Genomic DNA, 19,352 nt, shown 5'->3' on the forward strand with positions numbered 1-19,352 from the left:
ATGTGAAAAAGAAAGTTTTCACAGGGATTTATGTAGCACTGTGAATAAATAAGTACACCAATGATTCAAAGGCTTGTAGAACCAGCAATAACTCTTCTTTACAGTCTTGCTTCAGTTCATTGAGGTTCGTGGGTATTGGTTTATGCACAGCACACTTAAGGTCCTGCCCCAGCATTTCAGGTCCGGTTGAGGTCTGCACATTGACCATTGCAACACATTGATTCTTATCTTTTTCAGACATTCTGTTGTAGCTTTGCTGCACTGCTTGGGATCACTGCCCTGTTGCATGACCCACTTTCAAAGCTTTAGCTGTCAGACAAATGGTCTCACGTTTGACTCTAGAACACTTTGGTATACAGAGGAATTCATGCTAAACTCAGCGACTGCAAAGCGCACAGGTCATGTGGCTGGAAAGAAAAAGCTCAAATCATCACCCATCCACCATTGTTTGCCAGCTGCTATGGGGTGTTTGTGTTGATACGCCGTGTTTGGTTTTCACCAAACACCGTAAGAAAACATCTCCACTTTGGTTTCAGGTGTCCAAAGGATGTTATTCCATGTTTTTAACCTCTAAATGCCCAGCATATTGTATTTAATGCATCAGTTTTTAGATATCTGCATCATCAGTGTCATTGTTTTCCCCAAAAACTTAAATAAATGACGTAATACAGTTTTAAGGAATAAGTTGCCAAAAAAATCCTGGATATATGAAATATGATACAAATTAAAGCTTAAGGTGAAAACTTTGTTTTTCATATGACCGTATTATCTGTTCTGTATTTTTATTTGGGTATTAATCACTCAACATTTAGCTGCTGTAAAAACGTCAGAGACACAGAGACAGTCACTAACTGTACCTGATGTTATCCTTTGCAAAAGGTGAACCTTGCTAGGTCAAACACAGCCTGAGCACAGAGCCTTTATAGCTGTTCTATTTTTATCCTTAATCTAATGATTCTCAAATCCATTACCAGTTCATTACCTTGTAGTGAACTTGTTAAATGGGAGTTTCTTCACTTCATCTTTTTGTAAAAATCCCACCCCAGATTTCTTCCTACTGGAGTTCAGTACAGGGAATGAGAAATGGTCAGTGTAGTGGGGAATGACAGTTGATTTAAAAGGGCTTGAGTGCTACTAGACAGTAAATGGAGGTCTGTATTCCCTCTTAATGAGAGTCATTTCCTCTGTTCTCCTTGTGGTCAGACAACAGCGTTTTCACTGTTTCTGAGAGGCCTTAAATGTCCCCATTTCCTTCCACTAGAGCAGTCTGATGGATTAACGAAAGGCGAACAATTACCATGTTACTGTCACCTCCCATGCGTGCCAATTTTTTCTGCTTTCTCTTCAACTTTATAAGTTGCATTAATTTTAAATGGCCTGTTTTTATAGAGAGGGAGTGTAGACAGATTTCTTCAGAGTATGCTAATTTAAATGAACACGAGTTGGGACAGCATCAGCATAGTCCCAGTGTCTTTTGTACTGTATTGCTCTTTTGAAGTCAGGTAAGAGCTTCAGTACAGCGAGAGGAATGTGACAAGCTGCTTTCTTCTTCTGCTTTTTTTAGCATGACACATTTTATATCACACTTTGTTTCTTTAAAAGTGTTTCTTATTTCTAGCATGTAACAAAAAAAACTTTCTTTTAGAATCACTGCTACTACCACGGGGAAGTGCAGGCGCATCCCAGCTCTGACGTTACCCTCAGTGCCTGCTCAGGCCTTCGGTAAGAATCTCAGGCATCATTTTGCATTCAAGCAGCATCACTACACTGCCCTTTAAGTGCTATTTGCCACTCCAATGTTTATATTTATTTAAGTCGCTCAGCACAGCAGCCCATCTCTCTTAAGCCCTTAAGCGTGCTGTCAGTGAGTTGGTGTGACTCGTAGGAATTGGTGAAATGTCACACCTCATTGTCTTTACTCACGGTGGGATCCAGTAAATGTCTGGACTCATTTGGGCAGTAATTATAATCTTGCTGTTGCTACAAAATGAACCACAATCCAAAGTTGTATTTAAACTGAAGTATTAGGCATGCACATTTTCATCTGTTCTGCTTAATCCAACAGCAAGGAAGCATTTTGGGAACAGAAAATGTTAAGTTTCCCCATAAGGACCACTTAGATTTGTTTGGGTTATTAATGTGTGGTATATATTTCTGATCTGACATTAAAAGATGTGAGTCTTTAAAAAAAAAGTCCTTTTCTCAAACAAAACAACATCTGGTTTTAGTAAAAGTGGGATTGCAGGAAAAGAGCCGCCCCAGTTATGTATTCCATTAGAGAGAGCCCATTTAATCAAACTCTGCATTTGAGAGACTGGTCATGCTTTGAGGTTTTGTTTTCCGACTTATCCTGTTGTCTCCGCAGAGGCTTCATCGCACTTGAAAACAAGACATTTATCATCGAGCCTGTGTCTGGCGATGACACCGGAGTTCACTTCATTTACCGAGTGGAAGAGCTCAGACTGACCCCCGGAACATGCGGCCACAGCTTCAACACGTCCTCAGTTGAAAACCACATTGAAAGCCCCTTCAAGTCCTTCCACACAAGGGTGAGATTATTACTGGGTTTTTCTTTTTTATCACAGTGTCACTGGATAAAGCGACTAAGTGCTACATTATTGGTTTGCAGTTTTTCACCATTAAGCGAGTCTGAAGGTTAGGCCTATCATTGAACTGATCAAAGATAAATGGGCGTTTGACCAAGATGAGTATATTGGCAAGCATTCTTGTCTGGATGAGTTCCCTCAGGGTGTTGCCTTGGGTTTGACACTCATTTTATCAGCGTTGGGAGGACAGAGTCAAGGGCTCATGCAGAAGGTTTGGCCAGTGCTTTGCATTGAGCAGGTGCAGCATCCATCTGCCCCTATTTCCAAGCATTAAGAACTCTGTCTGACTTAGGAAGTGAAACTTGCCTATATACAGTACTTAATTAGATAGATTATCTCATCTTTGTTTTTGTTTTTTTTAAAGGAAATAGTTCTGAATATCAGCTGGGACAAAGCCTGATTTGCAGTGTTTTAGCCTGCAGGCTAAAACCAGATACCAGGATAGATACCAGGTTATATCTTTATATTTAGTGAACAGACGTTTAAGTGTTATCTTCTCATCTATCTCTTGGCAAGAATGTAAATACCTTTTTTTAGCTGTTGCAGTTTTTAAAGGTTCATCTTAAGTCTTTTAAGTAGAAGCGGTAAGAAATGACAGAAATGGTGTCTTGATCTTCTACGCATTTCCTAATAACTGTCGAACTTTTCCCATCTTTGTTTTTATCACAGCATAAAAGGCATGCTCAGAAGACAACCAAATATGTCGAGCTGATCATTGTTGCAGACAACAGAGAGGTAATGCACCTACTTGCCTCTCTTCGCAAATGCAGTTTTTGACCAGCAGAGACGACACACTGAAAGCCCACAATCCTTTTGTGGTATAAGCATGAGCTGTAGTAACTATGGAATAGATCCCACTGGAGCTGCAGAGAGGGATGAGTGTGCAACAAGCAGTGTGGTCTCTTTTCTGACAGGAAGTTCTTTTTTCAATTTCCCAGCAGAGCAGACAGGAAACGGGGAAAAACCATGCGGATAGTGAATAGTCTCCCATAAGCACTGAAGAGCTATTTGTGGGGCTTCCTCCTGACAGCCCTCTGCTAATGCCACTGACCTGAATGGGAGGAAAGGAAATGAAAGGAAGGATAAGGGATCAAGTATGTTGTTAGGCTTAGATATGCAGTCCAGCATCAGTGCGGTTGGATGCACAGAAGGGTAAAACTGGAAGGTCTGACTTGAGCTGCAATTTGGATCCAAAGCTTTGCAAGCTGTCGTATCTGCCAGCATACCTGCTCCCTGTGGCCATGCCATTCGCCTCTCTAACACTAGGAGATTTTTCTAGATCCAGATGGTCACAGCTTGACAACCTGCCCAACACGCAGAAAAATGTAGTGCCAGTGAATATTTCAACTCATTCATACAAATCACTGCTTTTCTGTGTCCTTTCTTGTGGTTTGAGGGGTTTTTTCTATGTTCTGGAAATGACGGTCTCTTATGTCCTCATGAAACACTCACAATTTGCGAGTGTAATTTCTTCCACTGATTACATGCATTTTTGTTTTCAGTTTCAGAAACAAGGAAAGGACTTGGAGAAGGTGAAGCAGAGACTGGTAGAGATAGCCAATTATGTGGACAAGGTAAAACGTCCTCCCCCCCTTTGCACAGGAGGGATAAATCACCTTTTTAAAATAGAAATATTTTTGGCAGCAGAGATTAATGGCATGTCTGCGTGATATATTAATTTCCTACTAAAGCAGCTGACTTTAGTCTGCCTAACACCACTGCCTGAGCTGTGTCTCTATAGCTTACACGCTGCATAGGCAGATAGATTTACTTTAAGGAAATGGCAAAGACATGATCTTATACTGTCAGAAAAATAAGGCAACGTGTGATTGATTAGGCTTGCTAGGATGAAAAGAATCATACATCAATTAATTGAGTGAACAAAGGTAAAACCCCATTAAACAGTCTCACTTATGTAACAGTCTTATGGACATTTGTGTTTTCTCCATGCTTTTCCATTCTTATTAAAATCTTCTGTGCAGTTCTACAGGGCCCTGAACATCCGGGTGGCACTTGTGGGTCTGGAGGTGTGGAGCGACTCTGATAAATGTCCCATCACCCAAGATCCCTTCACCACCCTGCACGAGTTCTTAGACTGGAGGAAAGTCAAACTGCTTCCCCAGAAACCTCACGACAATGCTCAGCTTATAAGGTGGACATCTAAATTATTAAATGTAATCAGTCCAATATTTGCACCTAGACTGCATGATGTAGAATAGAATAGAATTAGAATAGAATTCAACTTTATTGTCATTGCACATGCACAGGTACAGGGCAACGAAATGCAGTTTGCATCCATCCAGAAGTGCTTTAGTGATATAGATATATTACAATATATATTAGCAATAATATAGATATGTGAGTATATTACAGAAATGGGTCTATTATGGTATGTTATAATGTACACGGTATGAAGTATGTGAGGGTGAGACCACATACATCCACCAGGGAATGGACCCAAACAGAAATCAGGATTGAGATTTTCATCTGAATCCTTTCATATTTTCACATCAAGATTATATTTCCCTGTTTTTACTATTTCCATTTGGTGGTTAAGAAGATATGATAGCCTACCTGGTTATGTTAGGGCATAAATTCCTGGATTGAAAATGTAATGCATTTAATTTGTTAGTAGAATTTAACAGTGCTGCTAACAAAAAGACAGACTGAAACAATTACATATTCTCCTGACAGGTGTGATATGATTAAACAATCATATCTGGCCTGATATTTGGAAAACTAATTGGTAAAATTGATGTTTTTCACTTATACCATTACTATAAACATGTAACAGAAGTTTTCTCCTCTAAAAGTTCCGTCTCCTACTTCTCTCCTTGGCAGTGGGGTTTACTTCCAGGGCACCACCATTGGCATGGCACCCATTATGAGTATGTGCACTGCTGAGCAGTCTGGAGGTATTGTCATGGTGAGTGTAAAACCTTCCTACTACTCCCAGCATGCCTCCACCCTCCCTTTCCTCTGCGTAGCCTGATTGTATCAGTGTTGACATTGTTCAGATTCACTAGGCTAACACAATCCAGCCCCGATTTACACAGAAAAGGTGTTCATTGTTTGCTGGAAGGGCACTTGCAGACAAGCCTGCCAGGAAGTCTTGCTTTAAAACATAATGCCATTTGTGTTGGCCCTCCCTTACATTAACATTACCACAAACATCAGCTTGCACATAACAATATGTAAAATGTGTACTCTTAGAAGGATTGCTCTGCAGGCACGCACACTGTTGCTATTTGAAGTCTAACAGTCGTGCAATCAATCTTTTGCGCTGCAACTCAAATGCCTCTTTCAGACCCACATTTTAAACTGGCTTTCTGTCAAGGTCAGCATTCATCAAACAACAATCTGTCGTAAAATTCTTCTAAAGCTGGACAGGTACTGAAAGCTTTGGTGACCTGGTGTTTCGATCACAAATGGAAAGAAATTCAGTGATACCAGTGGCTAAATGTCATTTCAGCTACTGGAATGAAAGAGAGGACAGTTATCAATGAGGGAACATGAGTAAAGGTTTGGCAGAAAGTTAAACTGATGCTGCTCTTTTATGTGGTAATTAGTAGACGTTTTCAGTGTGACTCTCCAGTTTATCAGTGATGTGTGTGGAGCTTCTGTTTGCAATGACAAGCAGGGGTCACTCCTGAATGAGTCCAGTGCAGGCTGAAAGTTCACTTTCTATCTATATAGCACCAGATCACAACAGTATTTGCCACAAGGTGCTGTGAATCATTCTGTTAAAGAGAAACACTAACAATCAGGTGATCCGCTATAAGCAACCATTAGGCGATGGTGGGAAGGAAAAACTCCCCTTTAACAGGAAGACACCATCCATCAGAAGCAGACTCGGCGAGGGGCAGCCATCTGCTGTGACTGTTTGTGATGGGATAGAGAAAAAACAAAGGATAGCATAAAGAGACGGGACAAAATGCAAACTATGTGAGAGAAAAGAAAAAACTTAATGGCATTCTCACCTGGGGAATGAAAAGAGTCAAGTGGAGTCAAGTCAATGCTCAGTGTATCATAGGAGGCCTAAGTCTATAGCAGCCCTAACTATATGCTTTATGCTGTCTCCTGAATCCAAACTGGGAGCTGTTTCCAGAGGAGAGGGGCCTGATAGCTACGTTTAAAACCTCCAGGAACCATGAGAAAGCCTGCAGTCTGACAGCAAGGTGCTCTATTGGGGTAATATGGTACTAAGAGGTATTAAAGATTGTTGATTGATTATTCAAGGCCTTGTATGTGGGGAGAAGGATTTTAAATTCATTTCCAGAGCTAACAGGGTGCCAATGAAGAGTTGCTAGTAGAATTGGTGGGGCACAGGATTAAATCAAAGGACCTCGACTTTCGAACAGAACCGCATTTACATTTTTATGTGATGAATTGATCTATCTGTGAGTGAATGTCAGCTCTTGCACAGCATGCATTTGAATCAAAAATCCATTTTTACCCACGACTGTGTCGCACCCCTGGTGCACTGAATTTCGACACGTAGTAAATTAGCCGCCTGTTAGGCTCCTCTGCCTTTTACAGCACTTGATATCCGCGCCAAATCACAAAGCGGTTATCATCCCAGTGCCATTATGCCTCATCCCAGATGTGTCCCCCATTAATGGAGATGTTTTCCTCTGGCCGTGGCCGTACTGAGGATTCTCCAGATGTTTGGTTTCCCCATCACTTACATACAGCAGATGGTCTGGACCAAGATTAAAGGGCCACGTAAGCAGTTAGGGGACAGTAAGAGGAGATGAACTGTTTCTCAAACCGTACGCTACAATGTATTAATCTTCCTCAGTGCAGCCTCACTTTTTTGTTTTAGCACAATGCTATGTTTTTTTTTTCTTCCTAAGTCTTTTTGTAAATGATTTTTATGTGGTGCAGTATTGTCGTCTGAGAGTTACTTTCACACCCATCATAGCATTTCTTGGTTGCAACCATCTCCACAAATTCTCACCATTACAACAGCAGCTCGTAGCAGCTTCAAAGTAATGGCTGTGGCTGTTGACTCTGATATTACACTTTTTTTGTGAGGGAGCACTCAGCTATGAATTACACGTACACACACACACACAGACACAGTGTAGATGCACTAACCCACTGGTAAACATGACAGTAGCAAAGGAAAGTTTTCCCATCCTTGCTGTGAAAAAGCAGGGTGCAGCTCTCCATGATGCTGATCTTTAATCACAGCAGGAAGTGGTTCATCTTGTCCTTAACATTGACATATGACCTTGTCCTCGAGGGAAGCATGACATTTTTCTCATATAAGCTGCATGGCAGAGAACTATGGTAAGATGCACAGTAGTAAATTGGCAGCCTTTCTTTCCTTCCTTCTTTTTTCCCCGAGGTTTGCTTAATTACAAATTCTGAATCTTGCACATTAACACACAGACATTTCAAGGAATATTACAAAATTCATCAGTGGTGTTTTATCTGCTGTCACAGATATTTCTGTATTTTCTTTTAGTTTAAGCATTTATCCTAACATTTCTTTCCCATTTCAAGCACTCCTCATGGCAGAAGTTGGATTAACCAATTTTCTTGCTCAATGCTCTGGTCTGCACAGCATATTGAGATACTGGAGGTTTGTGCGTAGGCTCATCGGCAGCCAGCAGTCACCTACATTACTTATCTCTGTGTAAACCTGCAGAGAGGTTAATGTATTGCTTGGCATTAGTGGCACTCATACATAGGCATGCAGTGAGGAATCTGTATTCAGAGTCACAGCTGGAAAAAAATGCATGATACAGTCGGTGATTTTTCTCTTATTTTTTCTACCTTTGGGCAGAGTCAGGCGAACTGTTTTCCCTTTGTTTTCCTTCTTTATGCAAAATAAAGCTTATGAGTTACTGTTGCTTATATCATGTGTACTATACATTCATGAGATTGATATCAGTGTTTTTTTCTTTTTCTAACAGAAAGAAAAATAATGGTAATATCAGTTTCATTTTTCAGATAACATTGTGAGAAATGTATGCTGCCCGTTAGTCTGTGCATGAAAATGTGTCTGTTTTGCGCTGAACGAAAGGAGATTGTCAAAACCTGTTAGTGATTTTCTTTTCTTTTTTTTGTTACAGTTTGCGGAAAATGATGTATTTTATCTAACAGCAGAATTTTGGCAAAATAATAACACATTTTGATTGTAGTCATTTGTCATTGTTTACTACCATTCCCGTTCACCTTGGCACACATGCTTTATACACTACACTGACTTAATATCTCGGTTACCCTCCAAATGCCCCCCATCTCTGTCTGGCTCTTCCCACCAAGTCTGTCTATAAAACTAGCAGAAAGTGAAACTTCCTCCTCTTTCGCGCGTGTCATTCTCCATCTCTGTCTCCCTTGTCTCGCTTATCAATGCAGCACCAAGTCACACAGAGATAGGTTTATAGGGACTTCCTGCAGAAGCTGTCTCCACTGGCAGCAGGTATGATTGGGTCTGCAGGGGTAGTGGAATGGCAGATGAATTCAGGCCTCCATGAGGAGAATGAGTAATAGGAGAAGGACAAATGGAGCAAGGTGGACAGTTACTGTTTTTTGAAACTGCAGCTTAAAAACAGTCTTCTTTGACAACTCTCCTCTTTTCTTTGCTTTTTTTTGTGAGGGATAATTCACTTCAGTTCACTTTTTTGTTGTTTTTCTTCGCTTATAGCTTCCCTAAATAACTTCAGGCATAGTCAAACGCACAAAATTGTACACATTTACCATGTTGGATTCACTTTTTTGTCCATTATAGGATCACTCCGACAACCCGCTGGGTGCAGCCGTGACTTTAGCACATGAGCTGGGTCACAATTTTGGTATGAACCATGACACCCCAGAGCGCGGCTGCGGCTGCAGGATGACCGTTGATCGCGGAGGCTGCATCATGACCCCCTCCACAGGGTAAGATTTTTGCCACCTTTTTTATTTTAATTGGGGTTTTTTTAATCCTCAGTTGTATTACAATGTTACACTTGCATTTAGATTGTAGCTTTAAGCTGATTTGTCCCGCCAAAATCCATATGACATGTTTTTTCCCCTGCACCTGCATTTATCCATCTAGACTGTTTTGCTTGAGAAGCCCAGTTATTCTACAGTTATTCACTGTAGGAATGTCTGCCTTCTCTTGAGTGTAATGGAAAGAGATAGTACTTGCCTTGTATTTCACCAAGTGCCAATAAAAATACTTTTCAACATCTCAGCAGCAATGTCTTTTTTTTTCCAGAACTCATGACCTAGTTACTCAAAAAGCAAAAAAAAAGAAAACTCGTGAGCAGTTTCATGTAGGAACTATTTTCTTTCTGTTGTCTGCATACACCAACCTAAAGAAGTTTGGGGCTAGCTTACATCAGCGCTCGGTTGAGGGGGCGAGGAGTGGGGGTTAATGTTTACATCCTGTCACGCTTAAACTAGGAAGTGCCTTTCAACGTGAGGATATGGGCTCTTTCTTCTGCACAGTGATGTTTGGTGTATTGTTCAATAAAAGAGAAAACGGTTCCGACATGAAGCTCCTCACAGCAAAGTTTGTGTATTTTATTTTTTCGTAACCGAGTCATGATTTCTGGAAATAAGCCCTGCTGCTGAGGGTTTGTGTTGTGTTTTTTTTTTTCATGTATTTTTGGCACCACAACTTTGAATCCCATTTAGTTCAATAGTATCAAGAGAAGGCAGACATTTCCACAGCAGATATTCTCAAAGCTGGGCAACTGACACCAAAATAATCTAAATGGATAAATATTGTTAAAGGCCAGGGGGTAAAATATGTCAAACTGATTTGGGGTTTAACTGTCCACTTACAGTTTAAGTGCTCATTCTGTCGTGTTCTCTGACAAATTAGTTTTTAAAAAACGTGGCTTTTAATTTGAAAAAACACAAATTTAGATAAACTTTTAAAATTGGGACTTGGGTTTTTGCTCTCTGTTGTGGCCACAGCTGGGATACAAGATCAAAATGTTTATCAGCCTAGCTTCCTTTGTACCTGAACCAATCACAAAGCATTCACTGCAGTACTTGCATGGGTGGGTTTGTTTTCGTCTGTACATGATGCTCCATTGTTTATAAGTTGATGAATGAGAAAAGGTTTAAATCACATCCACAGAGAGACACACATGCACACACTTTGGCCTGAGACTAGAGCAGCTGCTCTAGCATTCTGCTCGTGTTGCCTGGGTCGCTGAGATAACAGAGCTGCTGCAAGAGATGGACTCTGTGACTGTTAGTAAACAGCGAGCAGATAAGGCGAACCCAGAGCTCAATACCAGATTTCACCCTTGGTCTGGTGCCAGTCTGGTTTGTCTGATGGTGAATCCCGCAAGCCACAGATGAATCTGCATGACTACACTGTGAAGAAGACAAAACCCTGAAATGCATCATAACTGTTATTATTCAAATATTCTTATAGAGTTTCCAAACTACAAACAAAGAAAAAAAACTAAAATAAACCCACATGCCGACAATAACCCAATCTGTTGCACACATTATCTCTGGGGGAGTTAAATCATACACACATGGGGCTGTGGATTTGTCCGTGGAGAATATTGCAGGAAAGGTTGCCAAGCCTTATAAAACATGTGCTGTTGAAGCTTAAAATTAGATTCAGATAAACTTTGAAATGCTTTTTTTACAGCACACAGAACAGGAATATTCTGCCCTCCCCCATTACCTCACACTGAAAGGGCATTAGGAAGGGATGGTTTAATATGGGTATAATCACAGCTAACAATTGCAGCAAAGGGCAGCATAAACACAAGAAAAGTCAAGAAATTGAATAAAAACTGCACGTGGATAAATGGATGACAACACAAAACAGAAAGATTAATTAAACACAGTTGTTTGCAGTTTGTCGTGTATTTGAAATGACATTAACAGCAATGTGCTAAGACAGGAGAAACGGGGGATCTGAGTTTGAAGCAACAAGCACATTAGGATGAATTTTTGTCTAAATAATTTTACTGACACTTCTTTTGACCTTTTGTCATTAAAAACTAAGCCAAAAAAATATTTTAAATAATTTCTAGGACTAAGCAGAGACAAGAAGAAACAAACTGCACACAAAAAAATTCCATGAAATCTGATAACAGGCACACAAATAATGTAACTTGTATAATGTTTGCCAGAACTGTTCCCAGAAAACTTGAATGACCTCTTACCATATAAATTGAAAGGAGGGAGAAGTTGTCAAAAACATTGCATTCGTGCAACCTCTGGCCTCATCCTGCTGTTTCGTGCTACAACATCTATTAGAGCGAAACATTTTAATGCAGTGCATGTCAGACCCCAGCATACTGACAACATCTTCTAGTGATGTCATGCAGAGAATTTCAAAAAATTATACTGCATTTTCTAAAAAAATAAATAAATAACTTAATTAAGCAAAACCCCACTTATCAGCACTGTGTTACATTAATAGTTGAGAGTGATGATCAGTGACCTTTTACTCTGTTACCCACTCCTCTGTTTGCCAACCACGTGGAATAAATGCACACGCCTTGATCCGCTGACATTTTGCATGCCGATTTTGTGTTGATACACTGACACAATGTATCAATATTTAGCTTTTAAAATAATAATGTAACAGTGGCACCCTATGAAGCACCGTGTCCATGAACACGTGTCAAAAAAATTAAGGGAACAGTTTATCACAGGATAACACAAAGCCAGTTAAACTGCAGGGACCTATTTCATCTGCTTTGGTGTAAGTCAGGGGTCGGCAACCTGCGGCTCCGGAGCCGCATGCGGCTCTTTAGTCCTTATACTGCGGCTCCGCGTGGTTTGGGAAAATAAATTAGAAGTATTTAGCTGAAGTGTATTTTATTTATGTTAGTTCTTTTTTAACTTGTAGTTCTAAATTGGAAGATTATTGTGATATTGAAATAAAAAAATAAAATTATATTCTATTAGTTTTTCACCTCTCAAAATAAGCGTCACACTTGCGGAAGCCAGTGTACCCGCCTAAACGCCGTGCATTTATTGAGACTTTCAACCATTACTATTATGGATCTTCGGATCCACATTATGTCAGCAACTATTCTCCACCGTGAACTATGTTGCAAACAAACACCGCTCACGCCTCACAGATGACAGCTTACAGTCCTGTGTAAAGATGAAAGTGACTTCGTACAGCCCCGATTTGCAGACGCTGTGCGCAGAGGTTCAGGAGCAGAAGTCCCATTGTAAACATGTCACGGCAGACCCGACGATTTCCATGAACATGCTTTTCAGCATCTCTTTATTGACCCCTTTTCACACACGGTTGCTGTACGCATATAGCCGGCTGTAGCTTTGCAGCTCACAGCCCGACACACACCAACACAACAGCATAGATGGCACAGACGTTAAGGCGGGGAGGCGTGATTGCGGTTGCCGCTCAGGTGCGTCCTCCTCCCCTGCAGCGGCGCTGCAGACCACGCCCCGCCACACACATTAACCTGGTAAAATACATATTTAGGCAGAATTTTGCAAATATCTATTTTTCATTTTTTAGCAGCATAGTGCTTTCTTTCCAAGTATTTTTTAAAAGTCAGGTCAAGGCTCCAAAAGCCCAAAGGCGATATAAGGGTGGCGGCTCACAACAGTTTTTCTTTGCTACATGGATCATTTTAGTTCAGCTGGGTGTCTTTCCTTTTGTTATATTTCTTTAAGAGTTCAAAATGTGTTAATTACATAAATAAAATGTAATTTTCTCTGTAGCACTTCATGGATTTCTTAGGCAACACACCTTAGTTGTTCACACAAAGCATAAAAGTAAAAAACAATATATATACAGTGTTATCTTCATTTTTGATGTCAAAAAGTTTTTGCGGCTCCCAGTGTTTTCTTATGCGTGGAAACCAGGTCCAAATGGCTCTTTGAGTCTTAAAGGTTGCTGACCCCTGGTGTAAGTGAAGGTGACAGCAGGTGTTCCCCAGAAAGAAAATGGTTTTGCAGACCATGTTTTCTCCTTATCTCTTCTGACTGACTTTCTCTAGTTTTGCATTTTTGGTAGTGTCCTTGTCAGTAGTCGTAGCATAAGATAGTACCTGGAGCCCATTCAGGTTGCACAAGTTGTCCAGCACCTATACATGCTGAAATAAGGTTTGCTGTGTCTCCCAGTCTAATCTTACGCGTGAGGAGGAGACACCAGGAGACAGACCCTTGCATGAGGAGCCCAGAGAAGGACCGATATCTGCTCCTTTGTATGTCTGGGGGTACTTTCATTTGCACCAAAGCAACAGATTAAATGGGTGTGTTTACCAACTGGACAGACTGATGTCTGATGATCAAGCTCATAAGTGTTCACTTCATTTTTTTAGTAGTTTATTTTATTTTCTGGGCTAAATCTATTCAGCCACCAAAGAAAAGATGAGAATTGGTTAAAATGTGACTTCTAAAAGAAGACATCCCACGGTGCCGCTTTAGTTTGCCGGGTCGAGTAGGCAGCCCAAATCCCACAAGGCCACCGCAGAGGCCCTGAGATGTTCTCTGCATGTTATTCCCCTGCTCTCTTCCCTTCCTTTCCTTTTTGCATCAGTCCTGTTCAGCAAAAATTACCCCAAAACACATCTTTAAATAAATGACAACAACATTTTTCTAAAAAGTTAAAAATTGTGTTCGTTATAGGATTTTATAAAAAACCTGAATTAACCAGCTTTCACCTTATCTGCCTAATTTAATGTGAATTCATTGCCCAAACAAAGTAAAGAACTAACTATTAGCTAAAGAGCTCAAGAGTCTCCTATTTTTGGTGGAGACCAAACTTTAGCTAAAAGGAGAGGACATGTTGAGTCGCCTTCTCCAAATAAATGTTGCTCTCCACGTGCTGGCTAGAAATGTTTAGGATCATCAGTATTGTGTTTCTTATTATTCTGCTCCTTCCAAAGCCAAAACTGCGTAAGTGCTTCAAACTCATAAAAAGTTTCTACATAGACTCCAATTAATTTGCATGTAATATTAAGGGTGATTAACTCTGTTGCCTACACAGCATTTCTGTCCTGACAGCATCCGTTCTGCAGCATCTGTCTCTGCTCGTAGTCTGAAGTTTGTCATGGGAAACGTTTTGCCAGCGTTTGCGAGCCTGCTTCGAATATAAAAATTATGAAGTTACCCAAGTTCAAGCATGACTTAGCCAGCTATCTCCTAAATTGAATTTCCTAAACTATCAGCCCAAATTCAGTTTCCTGTTAACAAAACCAATAATTTCACAAACCAATCTAGATCTCATTTCCCCCCATCACAGATCTGGTTTTGTTTTTTAATATTAGCAGCCTCCTTTGACCCTTGGTTCAAATGCCTCCAGAATGTTAAGCACATCATTGTAAAGCAGTGTAGGCTGTTTGACTGTGTGTTTGGGATAGTCTCATGTTAGACTTGCTAATGGAGGAGAAGACAGGCTGCATCTAAATGACGTGATTATCAGTGACGCTGCCAGCTGCAATCAGGGCCAGGGCACACAGAGAGAGATCCGCAGAGAGGTGCTTTATGCATGGATAGACGGGCGGAGCAGGAGAGCTGCGGTTTCATTTGTCTTTTATCTCCCTCAGTGGCAAAGCAAGAAGGGAAGCACAAAAAGAGATAGAGGTGAGAGCAAAAGACAAACATTAAAAAGATGACAATGAAGGAATTATTTTGGGTAAACATGAAAACCAGTGACGGGCTTGTGAGCCATAGAGACTGGCCGTGGGAGATTTGTGTCTTAACAAGTGAAACTGTGAGGTGCTGAGGAGAGGAGAGTTTTACATGGACGTTTTGAAGCAGGGGTGTCTTCTTTAGAAATTGAGCCAAGAGTTGCATCATATGAACGTGGACAGAAAGCTCAGAAGTACTTTCCTGTGTCTATATGTGTAACTGGGTAGACTGATGAAGCACAGCAGGGGTACTGTGGCTGGATTTTGAGGCCAAGAGGTGACTGCTTTGTCAAGATAATACGAAGGACCTTGTGTGACTTTTGTCACTCTCTTATAAGTAGAAGAGTCCAAAACTGGGGTGAAGTAGGACAGTACAGAAAATCTGAAGAAAGAGAGAGAAAGCTGGTAAGAGTGCTAGTGGGTAAATGTAGGAAGTGTGGCTTGTGCTTTGTTTGTTTTCTGGATTTTTAATCACAGTAGGCTCCATCTGGAGTAGCAGCTTAACATTTCCCAAAAGGTCAAACATGTCTCTCCTGTTTAGCCTGGGCTAGATGCATGTCAGTCTGCAATGCAGTTTAGGAGAGCAGCAGAGACAGTCCAGTGTCAGTCAAAGGCCCCATAAACAGTAGAGCCCTTCATAGCCTTCATTTAACCAGTGCCTCTTCCGTCTACAGACCTTCCTAAGTCCAGCACCTGACTGACATTTCCTCATCCTCACAACCTTCTGACATGATCAGGCAGGAATCATCCGCTCGCCACATTCCAAAAAAAGCTCCTTCATGTACTAAAGATGGTCTACCTTTAACTCACTACAGTGTCGAACCATTTTGTAACTCAGAATGAAAAAAAGCTACAATTTTTGCTCCTTTTCTTACCTTTTAAGTGAGCAATTTTTTTTGTGTTAAAGGTTTCCAGCAGGTTTTACTGGAAGCCAGGCAAGCATTCACACCGTATTAGATCTCATCTCAATTAAAATCTTCTTAGACTAATCAGCTTGTGTGCCATTTTGGAATCTTTTAATTAAAAAAGGGTCGTTTAAAATGCTTTATATGCAATCAGTAAACTCAGTTTTTCAGGAATTCTCATGTAAAGTAGCAATCGTATCATTTTTGCAGCCATGTATAAATCAGCCAGCCTGATTGCTCAAGTCCGACAGAAATCTAATCGGTATGCACTGTGCAGCGGTCGCCAGGAATCCTTTGGCCTGGCTAATTTCGAAGCACCAATTTTGTGCTATTAAGTTGCATTATTGGGAAAGTAGGCTTTAGTCATTTGGGAGCTTGAGCCTTACTGGGTTAAAAAAAAATGTGACATGTCAATTTGTCGTGTCAATTTGCTGCTTTAGTTTTGACAATTCTCTGTACTTTCATTGAGTTTGACACTCTGTAAGATCAGTCTCATGAAATCTGTGTCAGACTGTGCTACCAGATAGTGCGGTGGTGAATGACACGGCGAATTGTGCTAGAGATAATGAGGAAGTGGTGGAGACGTGGATTTTTCTGCCAGTTTTGAATCTGTTTGGTTTATATAAAACGTGGTGCTTATGATCCGTTATGCTGAGCAGCGTCGTCTATCGTTGTAATTGGTCGTTTTACGCTGTGTTCTGATTGGATGGTTTGTAGACATGGAGCGTAGCGGCATTCACATTGGGATTATTCGGCTCTAAATTTCTGACTGCGTCTTGACTTTTGCTGCAGGCTGTCTTTAGTCAGCAAATCAGGCATCCTTGGACGTATCTTCCAGTGTAATCAGGAGTCGCTGTTTTGGATTTCCAGCCATAGATTTTGCTACATTTCTCTCACGAATGAAAACCTGCACTTCAAACAGGCTTAGACCACACAGTAAGGGGGAAAGTTTATTCCCCGGGCTTTTTAGAAATGCAACACTAAATCACTGTGTTGCATCTTTACGTCAATCCAGTGTTTCACTTGATAAGTGGGTCTGTCACTCATGTTGTGCATAAGGCAGATCACTGGATCACGTACATCATTAAGTCCTCTAAGTACCGAGTGACTGAACACTGATGAGTGGAGGAAGGAAGGGTAAGGAAGTTCTGCACTAGATTCATGCTTTATTCATGTACAGCATGCTCACACATTTAGTGCCTGCAGATAAACTGTTACCACCTGGAGAAACGGGAAAATCTTAATTTGCTACTTTTTTTTACCTTCTAATCTTCCAATGCTTTGTTTATATATACAGTTTGTTTACCTGCACTGAAAGAGCAAGAGTTAAAAGGCCGATTGCAAAAACTGGCTTTTACTTAGCTTGGCCTTGATTACTAAGATGATCTTTGCTAGTTCCAGTCTTTTAAGTGAGTAGAGTAACACGTGTGACCATGGCAGTCACCTGGCACTGTGCACCGTCTTGCTAATTTGTCATATCTGATTTGCAGTGACTGTGGAGGATCAAAAGAAAAGAAAAGACAGGATGCTTGAAAGACCTGTACAGTCAGCACAAATATACTGGCTGCCATTCAGTTGAACTTGATAACAATCAAGTAAAAGCAGTGAACTGGGAAATAAATTATTATTCTGACCTGGGCTCAGAAAATGTTTTGAAGAGAAGTGGAAAAATCTCCTGAGTGAATAAAGTAATGAAAGACATTTTTTTACTAAAAAAAAAATCCATCCAGCTTGCTATTCAAAAAATGTTGGTATAGAGCAAAGTAATTGCTGATGTTTTAGAGGGTTTAGCTAGTTTGATCAATATGGAGAGCGACCGAACAGATCAGGTGCAGCATTTAGTAAGTTCTCATCAGAATTAAAACCTCAATCAGCTCCTCGTCACTGCACACGTTAAGTGGATTTATTTTTAGCATGTAGAAAAACTGAGATACACTGTTGAAACTGCATTTCTTATTCTTATATGAATTAGGATTTAATGTGTAGTTAAACGTCTTTATACGTTAAACTTCTCAGCCTACTTAAGATCAAAGTGGACTGTATGTGGCCCATGATGGAAAATGAGTTTGACATCTCTGACCTACCTGAAGATCCCAGATTGCACCTCATGTTCATCTTAAAGTAATCTCTTGTAACAGAGGACTTTAAATAAATTGCAAAAGATAAAATTAGAATTCAAATCTCGAGGCTGTGAACAGACAAGATGCTGCTGTTAGTGTCTTTGGAGTGCTGCTAGACGGATATGTGTTATTTCTATTTTTTTCTAATCTCATATTCTACCACCAATGTGTCAAAACGTCAGGTAGAAGAGCATGATGAGGTCTAGCAAAAGTGGTGTGTGTCTGCAAAGCTACCCCAGGCATGCCTTTATCCATAGATTAGATCTGAACAAACAGCAATTAAGCCCAGGCAACAACTAAAGACCCCTGTTAGTAAATTACCAGGGGGGCATATTTCTAACCCTTCTACCTGCTCTGAAATCAAAAGCTATAAGTTGAGAAATAAACAAATCCTCTCTTATAATAAAAGAAGCATGAGACAGAAAATTATACGTGTTGTTATTCGATTTTTATTAGATTAACCGTAACTGCTTTGCCACAATAAAAACACTAGATGTTTTCATCCCTCTCACTGATGATGACGCTGCTACTGCTCGTCAGTGAGATGTATTTTCCTCAGTCAGAAGCAAAGATTCATAAAGCTGTACAACACTGATGAGATTAGGATCTTTAACAGTGTGTGGTATTCACATTGCAAATGACATATTTGCCTTTCAAACAGTAATGACAGCCAGAAAGCATGTGACTAATTAGATTTTGTATAACTCTTATGAGCAGCCAAATTAGTTCCACCCCAGCAAACTACACCTGGAGAGGGTGCAGGGCTTTAAAACAGTATTGTCCAGGGAAACCTACACTCTCTGCTCGGCTAATTTCTTGGACAGCGGAGCAGCCGTGTGGTCTCAGCTGTAATACTGCATACGTTTGATGTGGATCTGTTGCAAACTAAGATCTGCTCATTGGAGCCATTCCCAGAGTAGGTTTACAGAAAACTACTTGCATGCTTCTGTTGACCTTACTCGGTTTGATTTCTTATTATTGAAGTATTTTTTTTTATATTGTGCTCCTTACACAGAGCTGCAGATGCAATGAGGGTGCACAAAAAATATATAGAGGAAGAAACAATTTATTGCAAGTGCAGCAGAGATTTTAGCCTTAAAAACTTCACTAAGGATGTTTTTTTTCCTCTCA

The 19,352-nt window shown here is 40.5% G+C and overlaps 1 protein-coding gene across 2 annotated transcripts in view; it reads left to right on the top strand.

Moving 5' to 3' along the window:
- Positions 1–19,352, top strand: part of adam12b (ADAM metallopeptidase domain 12b) — an 88,789-nt gene that overhangs the window by 36,323 nt on the left and 33,114 nt on the right. For both annotated transcript variants that reach the window (XM_040001406.1, XM_040001407.1), the window contains exons 5-11: positions 1,646–1,722; positions 2,366–2,549; positions 3,276–3,341; positions 4,109–4,180; positions 4,589–4,758; positions 5,448–5,532; positions 9,349–9,497. In XM_040001406.1, the coding sequence (XP_039857340.1) occupies positions 1,646–1,722; positions 2,366–2,549; positions 3,276–3,341; positions 4,109–4,180; positions 4,589–4,758; positions 5,448–5,532; positions 9,349–9,497 (803 nt within the window). The remainder of the gene's footprint in view (positions 1–1,645; positions 1,723–2,365; positions 2,550–3,275; positions 3,342–4,108; positions 4,181–4,588; positions 4,759–5,447; positions 5,533–9,348; positions 9,498–19,352) is intronic.

The sequence above is a fragment of the Simochromis diagramma genome, unplaced genomic scaffold (genome assembly GCF_900408965.1).
Source record: "Simochromis diagramma unplaced genomic scaffold, fSimDia1.1 OVJJ01000421.1, whole genome shotgun sequence".
NCBI classification, from domain to species: domain Eukaryota; kingdom Metazoa; phylum Chordata; class Actinopteri; order Cichliformes; family Cichlidae; genus Simochromis; species Simochromis diagramma.